Source organism: Diabrotica undecimpunctata, chromosome 3 (assembly GCF_040954645.1).
Source record: "Diabrotica undecimpunctata isolate CICGRU chromosome 3, icDiaUnde3, whole genome shotgun sequence".
Classification (NCBI taxonomy): Eukaryota; Metazoa; Arthropoda; class Insecta; order Coleoptera; family Chrysomelidae; genus Diabrotica; species Diabrotica undecimpunctata.
The window spans coordinates 155328453-155352471 of NC_092805.1; the positions used below are offsets into that span (position 1 = coordinate 155328453).

The window sequence follows — 24019 nt, forward strand, 5'->3', positions numbered from 1 at the left end:
TAAGTGCAACTTTTCTTTGAGTTATTGTATAGACGTCATGTTTTTTGGAGACAATAGAATTTTGGGAAACCTCTACAATTGTTTTTTTAAATAAACTTTTATAATAATCTTCATAAGTTAGTTCCTTTAAAGCTGATTTCTTAATTCCTTTTGCTTTTTTAATTTCCTGATCCTGATTTAAAGTTTTTATCGTGTACATTTTTGAGCGCAATCCTATAAAATGTGTCATAATTTGACCTTTGTTTTCATCTTTCATCAAGCCCAATACTTTTTTATTCCTTAAGGGAATGTTATAGACATTATTTTCAGTGTACTCTGATGTGTCAAACTTATGAATATCCTCTTTAATATGAGCATATATATCATCAACAAAAAACTGATATATTAAACTATCAGTGTCCGTGTATAATAACTTGGCTTTATCTTGAAATTTTTTTTTAATATAATTATAATGGAAGTCATACAAAATTGTTTTCGAAATATCTAAAATACACATCCCAATGTAAATAGGTTTGTTAAAATTAATTTTCTGTTTTTGCATTTCAATTATTACCATATTTTCATCAAATATGGTACAACTATGAAAATTCGGTTGGGAAATGTAATAGTTAGCACCGTAGTTACCACCCAGTTTGTTTACAATTTTAATATCCTTATATTTACGTACATTCTCTATACTTTTGCCATACGGAGCGTTTATAAAAAGTTTGAATAAATTTTTTTCAAATTCATTTTTGCTCTCCTTTCTCAATTCAATGTTTAAGTCAATATATTTCTTTAACCAAGGTGATTGTTTAAATTTTAGGCATCGATGAATCTTAGCAAGCTTCAGTCCCAAGCTAATAACTTGTTTTAAATACATATAATGAATAACATACTTCTTTTTATCATACAATGTCGTTAAGAGTTTTTTAATGGTAGAATTAGAAGTTGGTGGAGTTATGTGTTCTGGACACAATGGCAAATCTTTGTGTGAATTAAAAAGTTCTTTTGGATACTCAAGGTCCACTTCCAGCATGTATCCGTATTCACTATCATTGGGACAATTTAATATATTGTAATTGTAAATATCATTTAAGGGTATCCATTCAAATCCTCCATAAGGAAGGAAATAACTCATAGCTGAACCATATAGATTGTTCACATCAAAGTACATTGTATAAGAGGTCTCTTTACCAGGATTATATTTATCACCCATGTACTTATTGTTCGCTTCTGCATATCTGTTACTACATTGTGACACTCCTCCTCGTTTTGCTTTTTCAAAGAACAAAACCATTTCGATATCTGTTAAAAGCTCTAATTCTACATTTGTTACTTTTAACATGGCATCAAATGCTAACCCTGGTAAAGTAAAATAATGCAAACTATCTAAACCGTATGTTTTTAAACACATCAGTCTAAAGTTTTCAAAAATATCACTTAAAAGTAATACGTCAGTTTTTAAATATAATTCCGCGTACTCTTGCAAGTTTTTTATCTCAAACGTGTTCCAAACAGTGCATGCGTGTTGATAATCCTCATGAGTTATTCCTTCATTATTAATTTTACTAAAGAAACTATCAATAGGTGGCAAGCAAGTATCTTGCAACTTTTCCCAATTATCGAGGTATTCATATGGGAAAACACCTTTTCGTTTAACTAAATTAAATTTAAAATCATCTTCAAAGTACCTTCTCGTTATTTGTTTTTGATCATCATCTAGATTACAGGAAAGTTTATCTAATGAATCAGACATAAATCTAAACGAATCTATAAACCTAAAATTAATATTTGTATTTTGAATGTATTTGGTAAATGATATATACCTCTCTTTGTTTAGAGGAAGTAGTGATATATTACCTTTAACGTTATTATTAAGGCTTTTAATTAAAAAATGGGCGTCATAGCCAGAGAGATTATGAAATGCAATCGGAATTGTATGTGTATTTTGATAATTAGCATTACAAGATCTATGAGCAGCTCCTCGAAATTTTCCTGTAATATGACAATGATCTCTAACTTTATCCAATGGATCGACTATAGGTTTAGTGCAAATATGACAAACAAAACTCAAATTAAAATCATGTCTTTCTTTATCAGTTAATGGACCTAACTTGTTGAATTTTTGCAATAAATTTTCTCTAGTTATTCTCTTTGCTATCTTTTCAAGTTCTCTTACAAACCACACAAGACAGTCGTGACCGGTAAATGATTTATAGTATGATAAGGAATCATTATAAGACGATTTAAAATAATAAGCTATACTAAAAGCTTCATGCTTTTGAGACAAATAAGTTTTTATATTAGGATCATTGTTATTGTCAATGCATTTTATAAGAATACTTTCTAGATCAGCATAAATAACAAAAGGAACAAGTTCTTTATGTTTAAAATTTTTAAATTTCATAATATTATTCTTTTCTGTTGGTAAAACCATCTTAACTGAATTTGAATTAATACAGTCCTATAAATGATTTTGTAAGAGTGCATCATTACTAAAATGATTAAAACATCTTTCACAAAACCATTTTTTGTTTCTAACATTTTTAACTTGTTGATTTACTAATCTTGAAAAATTTTTAATATAAGCAAAATGAAATAGATCTTTTCTACACAAAGGACCATCATCCTCATCACTACTATTATTATTTGTACTATTATCTTGAGAATGAATTAAAAGTAAATTAATACGAGGAGAAAAACTAGTCTTACTTAATAGCAAAGGTAAAATTTCCTTTCCTGTTCCTTTTGTTGTAAAAACATTTATTGAAAGTTTATTTAAATTTTCAAATTTAGGGATATCTTTTATGTCAATGGGAAAACTGATATTATGATACTTTAATATCTTACTAAAATGAGGATAAGATGAGGTTCGTGTAACATTGATTTTAGCAGGATGTAACGCTGCAACAATTGACCAGAGAAAACAATAAGGATCAGAATTTTTAATGTTAATTACACTCTTTGTATTGCTTATATATTTAGGTAATTTAACATAGGTGGAAATACCACTCAGTATTGGATTATACCTATTTATATTAACTTTTAAATGTAGAATCTGTGATAGTGCCCAACCACTATCTCTTTCTTGAAATTCCTCAAATTTTTTTAAAATCACATTAATACAATTAATTTTATACCAATCCTTGAGGTCTGTATTTTGGTCAATTGTTACATTTTTGGTTGAAAAATGTTTAATAGAGGTTTCACCATTTTGTGGTTTGATAAAAACACCATATAAAATCAAATTAACTTTTAAAAGACACGACAACAAACTTTTTCTAATTTGAATTGAAAAACTCCTAAAAGCTTTTTCCAAAAATATTTTGGGTTCTTTATATTTTAAATTGACTATTAGCCCTGTTTTTATTCTACTATTAAAACAAGATTCCACATCCTGCCACAATAAACACCTTTTAAGAGTTTTTCTAGCATTTAGTCTGTTCTTAAAGTTTTCAAGATATGTTTTAAGAATAGTTAAATTTGCTTCTATACAGTGAAAATTTTTAACACAAGAAACCCTATTCTTTAAACATTTATTCAAAATAAAAATTTGTTTTTTCAAATATCTTATTACGTTTCGTAAATCAGATTTTCTCTTAATTAATCTACTTACCGATTCCATCTTCTCTACAATCTGGTTGGAAAGTTCATCGACTACTTGCTGACTCATTTTTTTTTCACTAGTAACTGGTTCAACTTAACTTGGTAACTTTCGAATGCACAAATAAAACCCAAATATTAGGATGCTCTCCAATTTATACTTATCCAGTAAAAAAAAATCAATTGACGTATTTCTGTAACTTGTTATTCAACGTGATTATATTTTAGGATCAAAAAGTTTAAATTTATCAATAATTCTGCAAACTAGTTGTTATTAAACGTGATTGTATTTTTAGAGGTCAGAAAGATCAAATCTGATGCAGATAAGTTGTTATTCAATGTGACTGCATTTTTATGGGTCAAAAGATTAAATCTGACGCAAATAAGATGTTGTTCAACGTGACTGCATTTTTATGGGTCAAAAGGGTTAACTCTGATGTAAATAAGTTATTTGCAATGTTTTAAAATTACAAAGTCAGTTTAATGTTAAATTGTTTTTTTTCTCAGTTTCTTGTTATAAATACAGACAGTCGTTTAAGACTAATCCAATTGTAAGTAGCAAGCAGTGAACAAACAACATCAAGAATGGCAACAGTACCCTGTCAGTTGGTAATTTTAACTGAAGATCCGGTTCATTTTCCTATTGAAACGGCTTTCCTTATTATAAAGGAATTGTTTGTGTAAGTATTGAGTTTATTATTTATACACTTTTTTCCTTGTTTATTTCACCATATTTGCATTTGATTTTATTGTTTATCTAAATATTTATAATATATTTTATTTTGTTTTACCTCTTGATATTTTACTAATTTATCTAATTTCTTTTTTCTATATTCTATCTATGTATTTTTTATTCTAATGATCGTATTTTAATAACATTTTTATTTATGATTGTTTAATTTCGTTAAATTTTAGATATGGTGTCAAAGAGGTGTCTCTTAAGGGAAGTAAAATATTTGTGAGTCTCAGCTATACACCCAATAGCAAAAGTCTTAAAAAGAAATTTGGGAATCTTCCGGTTCGGTATATGAGGACCAAAGTAAAGACAGAGCAAGAATTCCAAATTTTAGAGAATGTCGTAAAACGATACAGATTTAACTTGTTGGACGATGAATTGGAAGAGTTTGAGCGACATCAACAAGTCCAAAAGCAACTTGGGTTGAAGAGACCACTATACATACAAGAGGCACCGGATGAGGCTCTTGCCTCAACATCAAGCAAGAAGCAAAGAACGGTTCCTCCAAGTACAATAGTACATATAGAAGAAGAATGTGATGAGAATGATCTGAATATAGATCATTTTCTAAGTCAAAGGACATAATAAACAAGTAAGTGCTTTCTGCTTCCCACTAGAAAAAAGGTAACTAGTATATATTTTATTTCAGATATGTGTTGGTATTGGAATGAAGATTGAGCGAGAGGAAAATATTTTTGTATGTATATCTGTGTATATATTTTTATAGATTATAATAAAATACTTTTTAATAATATCTCTTTATTTATTTATTACTTACAACTTTTATTCTAATAAAAAATATTGATCAATTTTTTTTCTATATCGACCATTCTTTATTTCACTGTCTTTAAAAATTGATAAGAATCCATAATTCTCTTTCCAGCATATCGAACATATTTTTTTTAAATCTTCAAAAGTCATATCTGTTCCGACGTGGTCATTGTAAATGTGTTTTAGGTTTAAATCGTCTTGTTTGAATACAATTAAAATATTTGCATTGTCTCTTATAAGGTGTTTAGGTATTTTTGCATAACTCTGACTCAAATAAAATGGATCCACCTGAGAATGTCGAGACATGCTAAAGTATTCTCGAATATCATCTTGGTTGTCACAAGCAACATCATCAAAGATAAAAATTGAATTGGGCTTCGCTTCAGATGGGTGCATTATATCCGTACTTCCACTGTAAGTATAATATCCTATTCCTTTAATTGGTTCTAGCAAAGTTTCTAAATATTTGTACTTTGGTTGCATTAATGATTTTGAGTAAATATACACATTTTCAAATTTTAATCCATTAGCATGTTCCAATAGACTTATCATCACATTGGTCTTACCACAATTTGAAGGGCCAACTATAAGACATCGAATAGTTGAAGGGAACAAAACTCCATGCTTTTTAAACTTATTCTCAATTGGTTCCAATAAATTATTCTCCACATCAAGCGTAGTCTTTTGTTTTACAAGCTTCATGTCTGGTATCAATTTAAAAATAAATGTCTTGTGTGTATCTATTAATAAAAGACTATTTTTAATTTTTATTTTTTTATTGTCAACACTTTCTACAATATTTATACCAATAATGAATATTAAATACATTGTTTAGAGCACATTGTAAATTTTCATTGTTATGTTGAAAACATGGATGTGATTTAAAAATATGATTCATAGTCTCATCGGAAAGTATATTAGGTTCATCTTCTACACAATCAATGCGATTTTCCATGAATTTTTCCAAATATTTTTTTGTTTCATGATTTCTTACCAATATTGTTTCGTCTAATACGTTGTCGTGTAAAAATTTTGAAATTTCTTCATATTTTAGATGAGTATCACAAAAATGCCAAGATTGCCAATTTAAACCATGGTTTTGAACACATTGTTGTTCGATACATTTTATATATGACTTATTTATCATTGCTTCTGTTACTGGTAAAACAACCATTCTGTGTATAATGTTTTCAGTAGTAGGATCTAAAATAGCAATTTCCCTACAAAGAAATACATCTTCCCCAGGAAAAGAGAAACCTTGGATATCCACAATGAACATGTTTTCACTCTCTCGATATTCTCTAACAACAAACAAAATCTTGCAAGTGGAACGTCTTTTACATATTTTTCTATCCCCTCTTTATTATATTGCGTCACTTTTATCTATCCATGAGTTGTGAGAACTATCAAAACCTAACCACTTGACAAAAATTTTATTTTTCTTTCTCTTTAATACCTTTTCAACTAAATAACTGTCTTTATGTTTAACTTTTTGTAACTGGTCCTTATAAAATCCCCCAAGAATTTCTTCACCTTTATAGTCTTTTAAATAATATGTAATAGGGTTTCCCAGTTTTATTTTATAAACAGTGAAAATTTCATTAGACCAATTTGGATTGTATTTTTTGTCAAAAACTCCTCGATGTTTTGAAATGCGTACATGATCACCAATATGAAATTTTTGACTTTCCAAATCGACAATTTTAATGTGATTGTATACAGTGTTTAACAATAGTTTTTCATGCTTCTTCTTAACATCCACTGGTTTCATTCCTATTGTTCTGTGAACTTTATTGTTGTATTCATTAACAACTTGTTGTAAAATATTAATCCATTTGTAGGTACCGTTGAAACTAAACTGTTTCCAAATCATTGATTTAATCGTGCGAATAACTCGCTCAGCAATCGCAGCCTTTTTCTCACTGTATACATTGTAATGATTAATATTATATTTTTTCATCAATTTTTTCATATGTGGATTAAAAAATTCAGTTCCCATATCTGTTTGAAGATTATTTGGTTTTTGCTGTTTAAACACATACTCCATACATTTGGCTACTTCAACACCTGATTTATTTTTTAGTGGTAAAGCCCATAAAAATTTTGAAAAACAATTTATTACAACCAAAATATATTTGAAATTTCTGTTTGTATTTGAATATTTTTGCATATCAATCAAGTCGGCTTGGAACAAATCATTAAGAGATTTTATAATAATTCTTCGTCTTTTAAAGTTAATTCTTGCAGGTTTGTGTAACTCATTAACGATATCTCTTTTAACAGACATGATATTTATTCTATAATGTTTGCCTCTTTTAGTTCTTCAATAATTGAATTTATTTCATTTGTATGTCCTGTATGGCTAGCTAGCTGTGAAGATAGTAATAAACGTAATCGCTCTACAAGTTCATTTGGATCATCCCAGTGGACGTAATCGATTTTATTGTTGTTTACTTCCATAACCAATCCTTTACCTTCTGTTATTGGTGCAATTATTTTTTTATATTTTTCTAATCTACTACCATCTATCTGTTTACTTGATCTGTAATGCCTTCTGTGAGCATTCGTCGCTACAACTATCTTTTTATAGTTATTCTCATCTTCATCTGTAAAACTAGCTGGATATTTCTTAAACAAAAGCTCATATAAACCTGGTGTTCCTCTGTACCTTTTCTTTTTTAAAAGAATATCAGCACCATCTAAATCTATTTCAGAATTCCCAATCAGTAGCTTTTCAGATGTTTCATCAAATCGAATTCCATATTTATGATCAAATTCTTTGTTTAGAACATCAGCGTGCATATTTGTAATATATTTCCTAGGCAATGGATCATATTGATCCCAGTAGTCTACACGCGCCTGGTTAGCAATATCTTCAAATCGATTTTCAGAGTGTTTATCATTTTTAATCTGTTCTTTTATATCATCCACTTCAATGTTGTCCAATATCGATTGTTTGATTTCACTTGTTTCAAAGTCAGTAGTTTCATTATCGTCATCATCGTTTTTAATGTACCTTAAAGGTTCATCGTTTTTTGTTTCATTTTCTGGACTGGAATTTTGTGAACTATTTAACTTGTTCTCGATATTTTTCAAGTGTTTTGTAATTGGATTAAATAAATCTTCTTGGATTATTTGTCCTTGTTTTAATTGTCTTAATTTACTTTGGATGTTTCTCCGTTTAGTTATAAGTTGTCTTTTCAAATCTTTATTCATCGTAAAATGTAGGTATTCGCTTAACTTCTGAACAGCTGTGGATCAGGTCCCGAACAGGTCCTGATCAGCTTTGAACAGGTCTTGAACAGTTTTGAACAGGTCTCGAACAGGTCTCGAACAGGTCTCGAACAGGTCCTGATCAGCTTTGAACAGGTCTCGAACAGGTCCTGATCAGCTTTGAACAGGTCTCGAACAGGTCTTGAACAGGTCTTGAACAGGTCTTGAACAGCTTTGAACAGGTCTTGAACAGGTCTCGAACAGGTCTTGAACAGGTCTCGAACAGGTCTTGAACAGGTCTTGAACAGGTCTTGAACAGCTTTGAACAGGTCTTGAACAGGTCTCGAACAGGTCTTGAACAGGTCTTGAACAGGTCTTGAACAGGTCTTGAACAGGTCTTGAACAGGTCTTGAACAGGTCTTGAACAGGTCTTGAACAGGTCTCGAACAGGTCTTGAACAGGTCTTGAACAGCTTTGAACAGGTCTTGAACAGGTCCTGATCAGCTTTGAACAGGTCTTGAACAGCTTTCAGATTTGGTACTAGTCTAGCCCCCAATTAGACACTTATGTCAACAAGGTTATGAAAATATTTATTGTGTTCAGGGTGTTAAATAAGAGTAAACTTTTTTTTTAACTTTTTATTTATACTTAAAAACCCAAAGTACAGATTTGCTTCATTAGATAAACTACAGTTAAAACATTTGAACTACATTGGTTAGAGGATTATAATTAACAATACGGTCATGTATAATTATACAATAAGCAGTTGTGTTAGCTGGTATATTCTTATTAGTTTCTATTTCTATTCTCATATCGACACTTCCTGATTTAATTGATTCATTTTGTCTGCTGCAATCAATAACAAATATCGGAGCAACAGCACAGAATTGTAACATAGTAAGGCATGGATCTCCTATGGATTTGTAATAGTACGACGGTTGAAATTGTGCATACATTTCATATGCAAGGGCATAATGTCTTTTACTAAAGTTCAAGTTCAAATTGTCATACGGGTACGTTTCAGAATTTAGAAATAGCTTTAAGTTTGTAAGATTACAGTGATCAAAATAGCTGTTCTCTTCTTTTATTGCATTCTTTTTGGCAGTTTGTAATGCAAACAAAACAAATCGTGGTCTCTCCAATAGACTGGTAGTTTTTACATTCCAGTTAAATTTCATTGTCTGAGGCAGTAGAGGAATTTCATGATATTCCCAGCTTCTATATGCAAGCTCCAAACTGGACCCATTTTCAATAAATTTATATAAACGTAACTTTTCTGAATCGGACACTTGAATATGAGGCATTTTCCATATTAATTTAAATATTTCCACTTTTGGTTTCAGTTCAGTTTCTACTGTAGACATTACTGCATTTAAATCAGTTGAACTTCTTATCAATACGAGTTCTTGGCGTATGTTAATAAGAATTTTTGTAAAATCTTCAAAAAATCCAAGTACAAGTTTGAGTGGAATACAAACATTAAAATTTCCTGCTTTATCAGCAACTGTTGGTGTGTCATTAATACTCCAACCTATACAGTTGTATCGATTAGATTCAGTTTGTGTGAACGAAGCATAGTTTTTCATTGTCGTTGTTATACCTAAATTTCTCACTCTATCTATTACACAGCCTCCAATTTCATATCGTATTTCATCAAATAAATGCATCAAACCATTATTAATAAAGCGCAAAGTATTGCTTTCTTTCCCATCATTCGTTAAACGTCCTTCAATATACAGATAACTCTCAGAAGGTAGGGTGTATATATCTTGAGTCTGAATTGGTATTCTTATTTCATCACAATGATTAAAAGTTGCATTGGCATAGGGTAAATGACTGTGCATTTCTCGACTCACAACTGAATTGTCAACCAATACACGATCTCCAATATTTAAAATGTTAAAACTCATATTCACTCTTCTTACAAGTACACCTCAAGAAAATCCCTAGTATTCTAGTATTAATAAAAAACTTTATTCTACACCAAGTATTTCTTTTCTTTTTCCCTGTCACTGTCGTAGTTGTTGTGTTTTATTTTAAATCCTAGTGAGGTTAAAAAGACTTTGTTTTCTGTTGTCAACGGTTTGAGAGTTTGCTTGTCACTAATGTTTTTATCAACACTCTTAATATTATATACACTGTCCACACCTGGATTAAATTTGCTACAGTTGTAAATTAAAACCATTATTTATACTTTTTTTAAATGTAGTCTTAACGTAATAACTTCTCGTGTGAAATTAACAAGATTACCGTCCTGGTCAACTATTTTAATGAAAATTTCATCAATATATCTATTTGTGACAGGTAAATAAATTACCTTTTTTGGAATTTCCACAATTTTGTAACCCGGTAAGACATTTGGATAAAACATGTGGATGATATGACCTTGGTTTTCATTGACGTATGAATTAGTGATTAGATTACATTCCACACAAATAGAATTAACCTTTGTGATATGTACAGGATTCTCAGCTACATGAGTCTTTAAAGGTGAGAGCCGTTTTGGTGTGAATCCCAATAAGGGAGCAATGGTATTTGGTTTTTCAAAATGGATTACTTTGTTGCTTTTTATTTCACATTTGAGTGTATTGTTATTAATTCTCAATATCAAACTTGTAGGTTGATCTATATTATGATTTTTTCTAGGCACACCTTTACCAATTGTATTATTTTTTTCTTGACTCTTTCCTTTATTAATTTCTGTATCATCTTTATCTGGTGTTTGATCTACTTTTAATTCTAATTCAGTTATTTTTTCAGTTAAATAATTTGAAAGATCTTCGACTTCATAAGAACCATGTGGAATCGTTATATCGTAACCATCTATATAAAACTTGTTGTTTGTTTGGTCTACATTTGGAATTGTATTGTATGACATGAAATCTATTAAACCTAGTACATACTGTTCATTTTCGTTTAAAATAATTGGTGGGTAAATTTTTGTTGATAACACCGATTCTCTTCCAGATAACACAAAAGTGTACGACATGTTCAAACGATAATCATAGAGTAAATAAAAGAATATTCTTTTAAAAAGGGTATTTATTTAAAAAATCTAAACACAATTGTCCACAATTTACAGTGTTATAAGTTTGATAAATTTTATGATTATAAACAATTTGAGAATAACCATTTGAATTAAAGTATGATATAGCTTCCAACGGTGGTCTCAGATTACCAAAACTATCAAAATATACGACTTTGGATTTATTCTTCTTGTAAGCTGTCCAATGAGTTCCAGGACCGTCTTTATTGTCTAAATTAATAATTCCACTCTCATGTTGCCAAATTTTTTTCGGAAACCCATTTCTCATCATTACACCTCTAAAATGTGGGATTTTCATTAATTTTGCATATTTTTGTAACTCTACATTTGTCAAAGCATGTTTTGGAATTTTTATTTGATCCATTTTCTTATTCATAAAAAAATACCCATTCCACTTTTATATGGTTTCAAGTATAAACCTTTTCCAATTGCCAGTGCTTCCATTTTACGATTATGACGTTGTTTTTCGAGTAAATCTTCTTTAGCTGCTTTTGCGTCGTTAATAGTTTTCACGATAGCTGATGTACCCCCAGCAATAGTGCCCAATGCGCTCAACCCAGCAAATATCGGTATTAGAGGTAATATACCCCCAGTTTTTGGAACTTGGATTACTCGACCACGTGGTTTTTTAATGTTTTTGTAGGATTTCACAATTCGTAATGCTTGTTGAATAGCTTCCCTTAACGTTCTTGGTTTGCTTTCCAATAGTTTCTTTCTAATGTCTCGAATTACTCTCAATAAACTAAATGACTTTTGCTTTGAAATTTTTCTTTTAGAAGATGAGGAGGAGGAGGATGTGACCTTTCTTTTAGTGCTGTTTCTTGTCTTTTTCTTATTACCAACCATCTTGACTGTTTTCAACCAACTACCCATAATACACACAACAACAAGTTTTTATTAAAAAAAAAACGACAATAGAAAATAGAGCATATATTAATTATTATTAATTACATAAAAAAATTTTAAAATTACTGTCTTCTAACGTGGTTGATTCCTTCGATTGGAAATGGTAGCGGTCTCCTTCTTAGTGGGTAATCAGCATCCCTATGGGGTTCGAAATGGTTAAGCCTCCCTAGTTGTTGTGCTTGAACACCCTCATCTCTTTGCCGATACCTACTAAATTCTCTCGTGAAGAGTCTTGTCCTGGCATTGTCTCTTTGCTTACTATGAAATTCAACAACACAACTCTTAACTCCCATTTCACTGTTTTACTTTTTTTCGCTGTTGAACTGTTAACACACAGCTTATTACCAACTCAGACTGAATTAGTATCACTGACTAACTGATAATTAACCGAATTTAAATAGTAAGAATAAAAAAATATATATTACAGTAATTGACTGACCTATTTGATCTTTATTGCAATGCAGAAAATAGTACAAAACATGTTTATCATTAAAACGTTTATTATAATTTATCATTATCTAAATAAAATGTGCTTATCTGCATATAATGTATTTTGGTGACCTATTTGACCTAAAAATGCATTGACGTCAGCGTTATCGTTAAATATGTTTATTGTATGTATAATGTGTTTTCGATGAAGAAATAAAAATTTAATCACGTTGCATAGCGTGTTGTAGATTTGCGTCAATGTATTTTTTTTTTAAATGTAGTAAGAATACTTCGTGACCAATTTTATTTATATTACAAATCACATAAAATTATTTTTTATATTTATACATTATATCTTATTTTTTTAATTGCTTGGTCATCCATAGTATCGTTATCGTCGTCACGTTTTCTTTTTTGAGTATTGTTCAATATTTCGTTTACATCATTTTTTGGCTTTTTAGCACCCATAATATTTTCATCACTTATTTTCCGTTTTTCCGTTTTTCTTGTGTCTCCTCTGTTTATAGAGTCAACAGCGAACTCATTTGAAATGTTTACATCCATATCATCTCTAATTTCTTTTGCTCTTTTATGATTTAAAACCTTTTGTTGTATTTTTTGTTTATTTTTTTTTACATTTTGTTTGCGTTTACTTGATTTGGAAATAGTTAATCCTTGGAGTAATAAAGTACAATGGTCTATATTTTCAGTTAGTTTTTCTAAATTATTTTTAGCTTTGTTCAATTCTTTATTACAACTTTTTGTTACAGCTTTATATTTAGTAGAACCTAGACCCATACCTAATTTCACTTTTGCTTTCATTGCACCAGCTACACCAAGTGCTGCCAATTTTTCGGAAAATGCTGTATTTTTCGATCGGAACTGTTCAAGAGCTTTTTCACCTAGAATCTTATCAGCCTTATGTCGTTCGGATAGATCTTTATTTTGAGAATATGCAATATCATGTTCACGACACGCCTCGTCTAATCCATTTATTCCCCTATCTCCTCGTGCTAGTCGTTTCTGTAATTTGGTGCCGGGTCCACAAAACCTATAACCTCCAGGGATGTGCATTTCGAAAGGTAATTTATTAATGACAGCGTTTAACATATTGGTAGCGTACTCGTAGACGATTTACAAATTAATACATAGTTATTCTAAATATAAGTCTTTATATATTTTTTCTCTTCTTCAGACAACTGACCTCACATTTCACCAAACATACTACTTGGTATATTTTTAGCACCAGATCTGGATCTCAAATATTCTATGTAGTCACAGTTTATACAATTCCTATTAGATATTTCAGTCTCCCCACCACACTTTGGACATTTATACTTTACTGGTACAGGCATATTTATTGTTCTCACTCACAATTTATTTGTTGTTGTCGTTGATTCTCTGAAAAATGGGATAAACTCTTTCTACAAAGGCACAATCGGGACTAAATTTTTTGTGATCTTCGATTATATTGTCATTTGATTCCCATTTGTAAATCTCTACGCCACACTTGAAACACTTTACTATATCTTCCACTTGGAGAAAGTAAAATCCACAAGCAGCTAACTCTATTTCAGATTTATTCCCCTTCCAATTGTTAAAAGTTGAGAGCCTTGAATAAAACTCGTCTAGCATGTACACCTCAAGACACATCTTGATTACTGACAAAATTTTGCTGGATACATTTATTTAAAATAAATAACTTGTTTCAAAACAAATAAAATTTATAGTATCAATCCAATATTGTTTTATTTACATCTACCCACATATATCATTAAAATATATATATACACAATAAAGCATTTATGTGATACATAGTTATTTTTCCTTTTCCTACAAGTTTCAAAAGTAAAGACTAGGCAGGCTAGGCTAGGCAGGCTATACAGATATATCTAAGCATCGTACACAAAAAAAAAAATTTTGACGCAACAACACCTAAAATATTTCCAAGTCTCAATACAAAATTTATTTTTTCGATCACCCTGTACAAATTTAACGAAAAGAAGAGGAGATGAAGCGATAAGCGATGAGTTTTGCACTCGACATACAAGGTGGTCCACTCAAAGACACCCCCTCTGGTCATTGTCGACCGATTCTTTTACTTCTTCAGGACAGGTAAGACAAAGAAGAGACAAGTGTAAAAACATACAGGTAACGTAGGTGACAATTCTTCGGCTGAGAAGAAGAGATCTAGAGATAAGCGACTAGTTCTTACGACCCTCTGGTCATTGTCGATCACTTCTTCGGGAGAGAAGAAGAAGAGATCAAGCGATAAGCGACCAGTTCTTACAACCCTCTGGTCATTGTCGATCACTTCTTGTACTTCTTGTACACCCCCAAGGTCAAATCATGGCATCGATACCTTCGCATCGGAGACCCTGATGGACAGGTTACCAAAGTGATTCAGGACCCCGCTTCCTTATCTACTCACGTAGGAAAAATTTACATTATCTCGGCTTTCATTGCAGCTAGAAGCCTAATTTTTTTAATCTGGGGTAGCTCGTCGAAATATGAATAACTACACAGTTTTCATTGACCGGGAAATATGGGAAACCTCGGAAAAATTGAGTTAATTTGAAATTCACCGTAAAAACTTTTTATTAATTTGGCTGGAATAGTCTGTCGCAGTATTACTAATGATGACATAATTTTCACCCTCCCGGAAATCTCGGACAATCCTGGATAACCAACATAATTATAATTAATATTTTAAAATTTTTCATATATCATTTCGACATATGACAGTCAGTATTATCCTTTTTTTTTGACAAATGGTACATAACCATAAATTTGAATTGTTTTCTTTAAAGGTTAACCTTAATGTAAGCTCCGTTGAGAAATCTAGATATTTTCATTTCAATAATAATCTAAATTCATATAGTGTCCCCAACGTCTGGATCTTGTTGTAAAGTAAATCATTACAATTAGCGCCATTTTAAGTTTTGCTTTTAAATTTTGTTATTATTATTTGTAATTACTGTAATAATAAAATATGTAATGTTTCTCTCTATACCAAGTGTATAATTATTGTATGTATAAAAATTTTCAAAAATATTTTTTTAGGAAAAAAAAGCCTTTCTTTCCATACAGCGAGAAGATTGTTGTAAGCGGCGTTCTTTTTAAATAGTTTAGCAACCTTCTTGTGTGTGTTGCCCAGAAAATCTGTGTAAGTATTTTTTTGATTCATTTCTTTGTAGTTACACCTTCTAGTCCTTCTTTTATTCATTTACTTACGACCCAGCTCTCCAACCAAACCAATAATGGCAGATCGCAAACGTTTCGGTTTGTTGGCTTACCCTATCTCCAGCCCAGTAATTGTTCAGTCCCAAGTTTCAACCCCCTATAAGTGATACTCAATGTGGTAGGCAACATAAACCGCTACAACCTCAATGTTAGCTCCTTTGAAAAATTTAAAAATTTTTTATTTTTAATAATAATTTAAATTGCTATAAGTTTTCTCAACGTCTGGAGCTTGTTGTAAATCGTTACAAATTGCACCACTGTAGGGTTTGTTATTAAATTTTATTTGAAGTAATAATAAATATGTAATGTTTCTCTGTAAATCAGGAATTGTAGAATTGTTAGAATTGTTTCCTTTAAAAAGATTTTCACCCTGTAATAGTTACCCCATCCAGTCCCTCCCTTATTCACTTACTAACGACCCAGCTCTCCAACTAAAACAAGAGTGACCGTTTGCAAACGTTTCGGTTTGTTTGCTTACCCTATCTCCAGACCAAGAATTGCTCAGTCCCTACTTTTAACCCCCTATAAGTGATACCCAATTATATCAATTATTATTTGCTCAAATGATACATTTCTTACCGATTAATTCTGCCGTAGATATAGATAATACCAATTTGGTTACTGCTCAAGATTAAAGAAACTATTATTATTAGTACGTAATAGCACAGGAAGAAGAAAAGCTCTTAAGTTGGTTAATAAGCAGAGAAAGCAAAGGAGTTATATAAATTACATTCACCAAAATTTAAGAAGTACTGAAATAGAAAATAAAAATTGCATTTCACTATAGTTTATTATAAGTGGCAGCTTACATATTAAAGAGCGTCAATTTTTTAAATTAAAATATTTAAGCGAGACAAATGGTAAATTATTTCTACTTAATTATTTCTAAAAAAGATCTGCTGCTGCTTTTAATTTTATTGTCGCTATATCTTTATATGGTTGTGTTACAAATTAATTAAGCAACTATATAAAATAATAATAAGATATTCATAAACGCCACCTTACTTTTTATGGTAACGATAGATCGTGCTCTTCCAACTACAATAAACTAGAATTTCTACGTGTTAAAAAGTGCGGTTTAGTGCGGGAAAATACCGTTCTTGTGAAAATAATGTAGGGAACTCTATAAAAGGACAGAAGTAGAACTCTCTACAATAAAACGAGTTTTGCTTCTATATTTTTTATTTTTATTGCTGTATTGCTAATTATTTATTTAAATTCTGTCAAATTTTAGTAGAATTCGTATTTTTCACAGGACTACATAAATCTTATTTCCTCTTCGTCTTATTTTTTAACCCACATTTATCGTCTTCTGAACAAATGTCTCCCGAAAAAGATATTTCATTGATATCTATTATGTACCATAAATTATCAGTATTTTTCTGAAGCAGAGGACTACAGTTGTAGATCTCCAATGCTCTCTTCATAATCTGTCGTTAGAAATCAGATTGATTACATCATGTTAAATAAAAGATGTAGGAATTCATGCAGGCTTTGAAAACCTATCTTAGAGCAGACATAGGATTCAACCATAATCCACTTTTTGCTAGAATAAAAATAAGATTGAAGAAAACAAAAACACCAAAAATAACTAAAGGATACGACCTCAGAAAACTAACAAAGGAATGAAATTGAAAAAAGTATTGCTAAACAAATAACAAACATAAATGTTAGAGATAATACCAATGCAGCTATGATGAAATTGACGCAGTATCTACAAAAAATAAGTCTAATATATCTATTCTGACCAAAGAAGGAGGAAAAAAAAATAAGAAATGTATAACCAATGACACCTCAGCCAGTAAAAGGGCTATGAGTGTTTGGCGTATCATCCCATGTTAAATCCCATAAGAAATCGCCAAAGTCCATTCTGGTTATTTTTTGATCTTTTCATTGTGGAGGCACGACGGCTTAAAGGATCGTGACGTGTGACGTTTTGACGTTAAAATGTGACGTTTTGACGTAAAAATGTGACGTCTTGACGTACCGTGTGACGTTATGACTTAAAAACGTCACGTTTTTACGTCAAAACGTTACACGTTACGTCAAGACGTCACGTTTTTACGTCAAAACGTCACACGTCACGGTAAAACGTCATACGTTACGTCAAGACAAACGCTTATAGTTATAAAACAGCTAAAAGATGGGAAAACTTCAAGTCCCGATGAGGTTCAAGCTAAACTGAAGATTAGCAGAACTGGTGAAGCTTCTTGCAAATGAAGGAATCAAATATATTACTAATATTTTTAATAATATAAATATTTCTGGAAATATCCCTCAAAGTTGACTCAAATCAACATTTGTAGCTTTGACTAAAAAGTCAAACGCCAAAAAAATGGGGACTACCGAACATTACTCTGATAAGCCATCTCCTTAAGACTTTCTTGAAAATCATACACAGGAGACTATATAATCTAATAAAAACAAACTGAACCAATCGCTATTTGGATTTAGGGAAGCACTAGGTACAAAAGATGTACTATTTGTTATTTAAATATTGTTCTAACTCTGCAAAGATGCCAATACATTCATGCTTTATAGATTACAACAAGGCGTTTAACTGCGTTAGACATGAAAATTTAATAGATATTCTTAAAAGATAGGCGTAAGATTTGTAATCCACAGTTACGTTATCTGTAACCCTTCTGCAATTTTTAAGTGTGTGTGCAGTTTAAGTATGTGTAGCTGATGTAATTCTACAGCCTAGTTTATGTATTTACCTTGTCCCTTTCCTCTGGGCAGAAAATGCACTTTGAGCACGTGTCTAAAATTCCAGTTGGTTAGTTTGGTTCTGGCGCACAATTATAACCCCAAATACCTGGGCGTTCCTTCTGGGCGGATTAGGATTCCACCTGAAAAATTAACAAGTTTTATTTGAATTTTTTTCGATTCGCGATAGATGGCACTGTAATTACAAAAACATATATACCGATCTGCAAAATCTGTATTGTTGGCAAACTATTTTTTATGGTACTGATTACAGTTTGTTAAGAATGTTTTGCAAAATCAGAATCTGCAATGATAAAGGGGGATTCGTATTTAATATTCAAAGTGCACCACGGGGTAGGAGTGTTTGATGCCATTGGATAGATTTTTAAAAAATATTAAACACGTAATTTTTGGTTTTTTATTTTGAAGTCTATTTCTCGAGATATTAAACCGTTTTTATAATATTCTAGGGTATCACGATAAATCGTTTTTCCTGATTATAACGCCATCTACCAACAATTCGAAAATATGCGTCAAATAAAAGTTACTTATTTTTTTATGTTTTTTATTTTAAGATTTTAAAGTTGACCCCCTCCCGCTCTAGAGGGTGGGGCCGATAAGGCGTGTTTGATGTCATTCGGTGGATTTCTAAAAAAATATTAAACATTTATGCAAACTTTATCGAAACACGGTGTAACATAAGAAATAGACGCTTCTAGCTCTTTTTCTATATACAGCTGCGATCCATGTTTGGTCTTCAAAGCAGCTACCGCGGAAAACCCTTTTTCGCAAAGATAGGATGTTAAAAACGGTAATAGTATACGGAACGTTCTAATTTTCAGTGCAGAAAACTCAACATTTATCCCTGCCGAAAATTTAAAGATTCATGTATTATTAAACTGTTGATTTTGGCAATTGCTGTGAAGTCTATGATGGTTTCTTCTTCGGCAGTAAAGAGCCGTTCGGGTGTAATTTGAAACGGATTCCTAACCCATTCATAACTAAGTATTAACTTTGTCGTCATCAAAAAAATATCTTTTAAAATTTTTTTGTCAGTATCGCTAAATGATTTTCAATGGTTACAAAAACAACTTTCACGTGTTGTTCTTTAACCTTGTAAGTTTTAATACATTCATCCACATTTGCAAATATTTCTAGGTTTTTTTGCTTTAAATTTCTTCTCCACAATTATAATTGTGTACAAAAGGCATTAAATGTGCTCCTTGAAGCTGTAGGTTTAAAATATTTAGTTTCTCGAATATGGTAACCAAGTAGCTCAATTTTATCAAAAATAAACCACCTCGAAACATCTCGGCTTCCGGTCTCTTTTCTTCTTCTAGAATAATGGCGATTTCATGTCTTAATTCAAAAACACGCTGTAAAAATTTCTCACTTGAAAACCATTTTGCCTCACAATAAAATAATAATGCCAAATATACTGTACCCATGTCTTTACAAAGTGTAGAAAATGATCTAGTTTCAAATGTCTTATCTTATATAATAAAACGCTAAGCCCTTTTCTTGTCCACCACTTTACTCAAAAACCATATTAGATAATTTAAATATTTTTTCGGAATATTATTAGTATTACGTATGAGATTGTCAAGATATACTTTTGGTACAAAAATTCACTTCCGGTTTTGAGATGACCGGAAGTTAAAATTTACTTTAAGTTTTAGACCCCACAATGTATATATGGATCGAAAGGTCTCGTCGAGACGAATCTAAATATGTACTTCCGGTTGCGATCCGACACCGGAAGTGACCCGAAACGCGCATAAAACGTCAAGATAGAGCAAATCTGATACCGGATTCGTGATCTGCATGCAAAATTAACTGCTAAATGATATCCATGTCGACATTTGATGAACTAAAAATTGTATTCCGGTTTTGAGGTCGACTTCCGGTTTCGTTTTTATTAGTCAAATCAATAGAGAATTCAACGTAGAGTTCAAAAATGTAAGTTCACGAAATTATCATTTATAGTTTTTGAGTTATTGATAAAAATATTTTTACTTCCGGTCATTGTATATATTGTATATTTTTCTCGCAAAATAAAAATTTCATTTAAAAAACTCGATGTCGAGTTGGTCCGCTAGTTTTTATATAACTAACTAATGTTACAATCGTAGTTACCACAATATTCAGGCCAGGAGATATTCCTTTGGAGCTTTTTTGTGAATCATACAGTGTATCCATATACACATACTACTGATATGCCATCACAAAATCTAACGTAGGCAATAAAATGAGCATATTCATTGCTATTTGTTGCCTCATCAAGCTGCATCGAAAACAGCTTATCGCGCAACTTTCCGAGAAGCTGATTCTGTACAGATTTAGCTATATCACCGATTCGACAGGCAGCAGCATCATTTGATAGAGGTATAGACTCCAATTTTTTGGCAAAATTATCTCCAAACATAGTTTCTACAATTTTAATTGCAGCTAACAAAATAACCTCTTCATCAATAGTGTGAGGCATTTTACATCTAGGGATTTGATACAAGACTTTAAAAGAGACAAGTAGAGCTTTTTTACTCACAACCAAAGTTAATGTACTCACTATGAAGCGTTTTAAATGATTTTTTTAGTTTATTATATTTCAATTAAATTGCTTGCTTGCAAAGTCTTATTCTCTCGTTGTTTCTGATCCTATTGACTTTCGATTTTATTGTTTTATAACTGCTTTTCTCTAATAATCTGTTTCAAGGCCTTTGTAATTTTTTTGTTGTTTTTGTACAGACTTTTTGAACAAATTTGTTCTGTTTAATGCAGATGGTTTCCATTAGTTCTTTTATTTTAATCATCCAGTCCGGCAACAATAAAAATCTGACACCAATTGTGTTAAGCCCTGTTTAAAAACTAATACATGGATATAAAATTTAAACAAAATCAGTCCAAATTAGTACTAGAACATAACAGACATTGTGATTACCTTCAAGTAGAATTTACTAAATAAGGAAATGGCGATTGTATTCCGTAGAATTCATATTTGATTTAAATTTGATACTAAAAATAGGGAATGAAACATTTCTATTCGCCCACTCCAAAAACAACCTTGTAAGTAATAATTATTTTATGACACGCTACCTGTTCTTTCCACCTGAGTAAATCAGTGGTGTACACAACTATATATCAAATTAAAATATGATTTATTGCAACCTAATAAAATTTATATTAAAATAACAATTAATTGATTACATAAATCATTTTAGCTACCGAAGACATTTTTACGGTAACAAAAAATCTTAAAGACAAATGGAACAGTTTATAAAAACTAATCGAATATATCAAGCAGTCCAATTAGCTAGAGTAAATAATAAATTAGAATTTAGAATAATACCTAACAAACGATTAAAATCCTAGTCTTTCATCTATTTGATCTTATTAACTTTTGATTTTGTTGGTATGCTAAAGAGAACGAATGCCTTTAATTTTTTTTACAGTACTGCCTGGCGTAAATGCGAGTGGGTCGAGTAGGTCTGCGATTACAACAGCCGGTCCCAAGACAGGATAAAATGTGAAAGGTGATTGGTAACGAATACTGCACAAACACACAAAGTTAAGGTTTGGAACCAGATTATTAATATGAAGACGATCATGGCAAGAAATAAGGACAAAAAAATACCAAAACTGAAATGAGAGTTGCCACATGAAACATTAAATCGCTCAGCAGAAGAGGCCAAGAAATATTAAGTGCTAAAAAAGTAACTTTTCTAAAGAAAAAGAATAATTAATATTAGATAAATATATAGTCCAATCTACGGTGGAGTGAAATTGTGTTACCACAGTTGGACACAAACACAAAACAGAACTTTTCACAAAATTAACTTTTTGGAAACTCTGCTAATTAGCACCGTCCGTTCAGGAAAACTGTAGTGTCGTCGCCGGGTTTTCAAATCACAATAACAATTTCTTTTCCTCAAACCTCTCTATATTTTCTAAACCAATCAGAACGCACAAATATCCCTCTTATTCCAGCTGTTTTCTACCAATCCAATGTGAATGTTGTCACAAAAAAACCACTACTACCAAAACCCCATCAATCAACATTTCTTAATAAAAGGTCTTAAAGTTTTGTTCAATTTCTAAGAAAAAAAAATACAAAATATGCCTGAGCATATTTTGACAGATAATATGAGTTGAGCGAATGGACCTTAGTAGCGCTTCTCGCTGATGCTTGAATTAAACTTGAAGTTAACTTCAAGCATCAGCGAGAAGCGGTACTACCTGACTTGACAATGGCAAGTGCGACCTTGCCGAAACGTCGTCCAAATAATGGTTTTTATCAAAGACAAAATTATTCAACGCGGAGTCAAACCCGGAAAACTAGAGAAAGCGTATATATATATATATATATATATATATATATATATATATATATATATATATATATATATATATATATATATATATATATATATATATATATATATATATATATATTGTTATGATTGTTTATTTTGACTTTAGTCTTAGTTTATTGAGCCAATAAAAAAAAAATAACTTATTTGTTATCAAAAGTAAAATAAACTCCTTATATTACCTGTGTTCGATGGATTCAAAGATTTTCTAGTTGTCTTTTATCGGGATAGAGAAGAAGGATAAGAATAAAATATATATTATATTACAAAAATTTACGTTTCTTTATTTTTTATGAACGAATAAAACAATTATCAAATTCTGTCGTTAACTTATCAATCAGCATACAAGAAAATAAATCAAATTTTTATAATAATAAGATTTTAAATCTACATACATTTATATTAAGTGAAAACCAATTTTACTTAAATTTTTCTTTACTTGAAACAAGAAACAACAAAACTTTAAACTTTTGATTAGCCTAACAAAACCTCAGTTCTTAAATTTGAATGCTAATGACCATGATGTCAAACCGATCCTTCACAGATATAAAATTCAATTGTATAAAACACTTATTTTCTTATTGAGTTGTATGTTGGAACATACCCAGAAAAATCCAGTCTCCTTAACGATGTGATCTCTCCTTTTTGGCTCTTAGGCTCCTTCCTAACGTCTCTGCAAACCTGCTGCACTAACCAAAAACACCTGATGCACTTCTCCAAAAACTCAACTACTTATTAATGACACAAGGACCTCCTTTTGTCAACTTGAAGCCGTAAAACTACTTTCACAAATCTTCACAAAATGCCAACGGTAGATACAAGGACCTCTTTCAATCTACTTGCTATCTCCTTCTGCAAAACTATTCAATTCTTTCACAATGCCGGTATGCAACTCACGAACCACACCCTATCTTGAGACAGACGACTGTTTCCTTCGATGACCAAATTATAAATGACTTCTCCGGTTCTCATGATCGGCTCACAAATTCCCATTTAAAAACGACCGTCCAATCA

General features: G+C 31.0%; 2 protein-coding genes across 2 annotated transcripts; one reads left to right on the plus strand and one right to left on the minus strand.

Moving 5' to 3' along the window:
* Positions 1–458: 458 nt before the first annotated feature.
* LOC140436105 (uncharacterized) lies at positions 459–3655 on the minus strand. Its single transcript, XM_072524812.1, has 3 exons — positions 3599–3655; positions 879–2446; positions 459–483 (listed from the first exon to the last, which is right to left on the minus strand). Exons 1-3 carry the CDS (start codon positions 3653–3655, stop codon positions 459–461), a joined length of 1650 nt encoding a protein of 549 aa, XP_072380913.1.
* Positions 3656–3689: 34 nt separating this feature from the next.
* LOC140436255 (uncharacterized) lies at positions 3690–5246 on the plus strand. Its single transcript, XM_072524956.1, has 3 exons — positions 3690–4265; positions 4501–4913; positions 4971–5246. Exons 1-2 carry the CDS (start codon positions 4171–4173, stop codon positions 4904–4906), a joined length of 501 nt encoding a protein of 166 aa, XP_072381057.1. The 5' UTR covers positions 3690–4170; the 3' UTR covers positions 4907–4913; positions 4971–5246.
* Positions 5247–24019: the final 18773 nt, after the last annotated feature.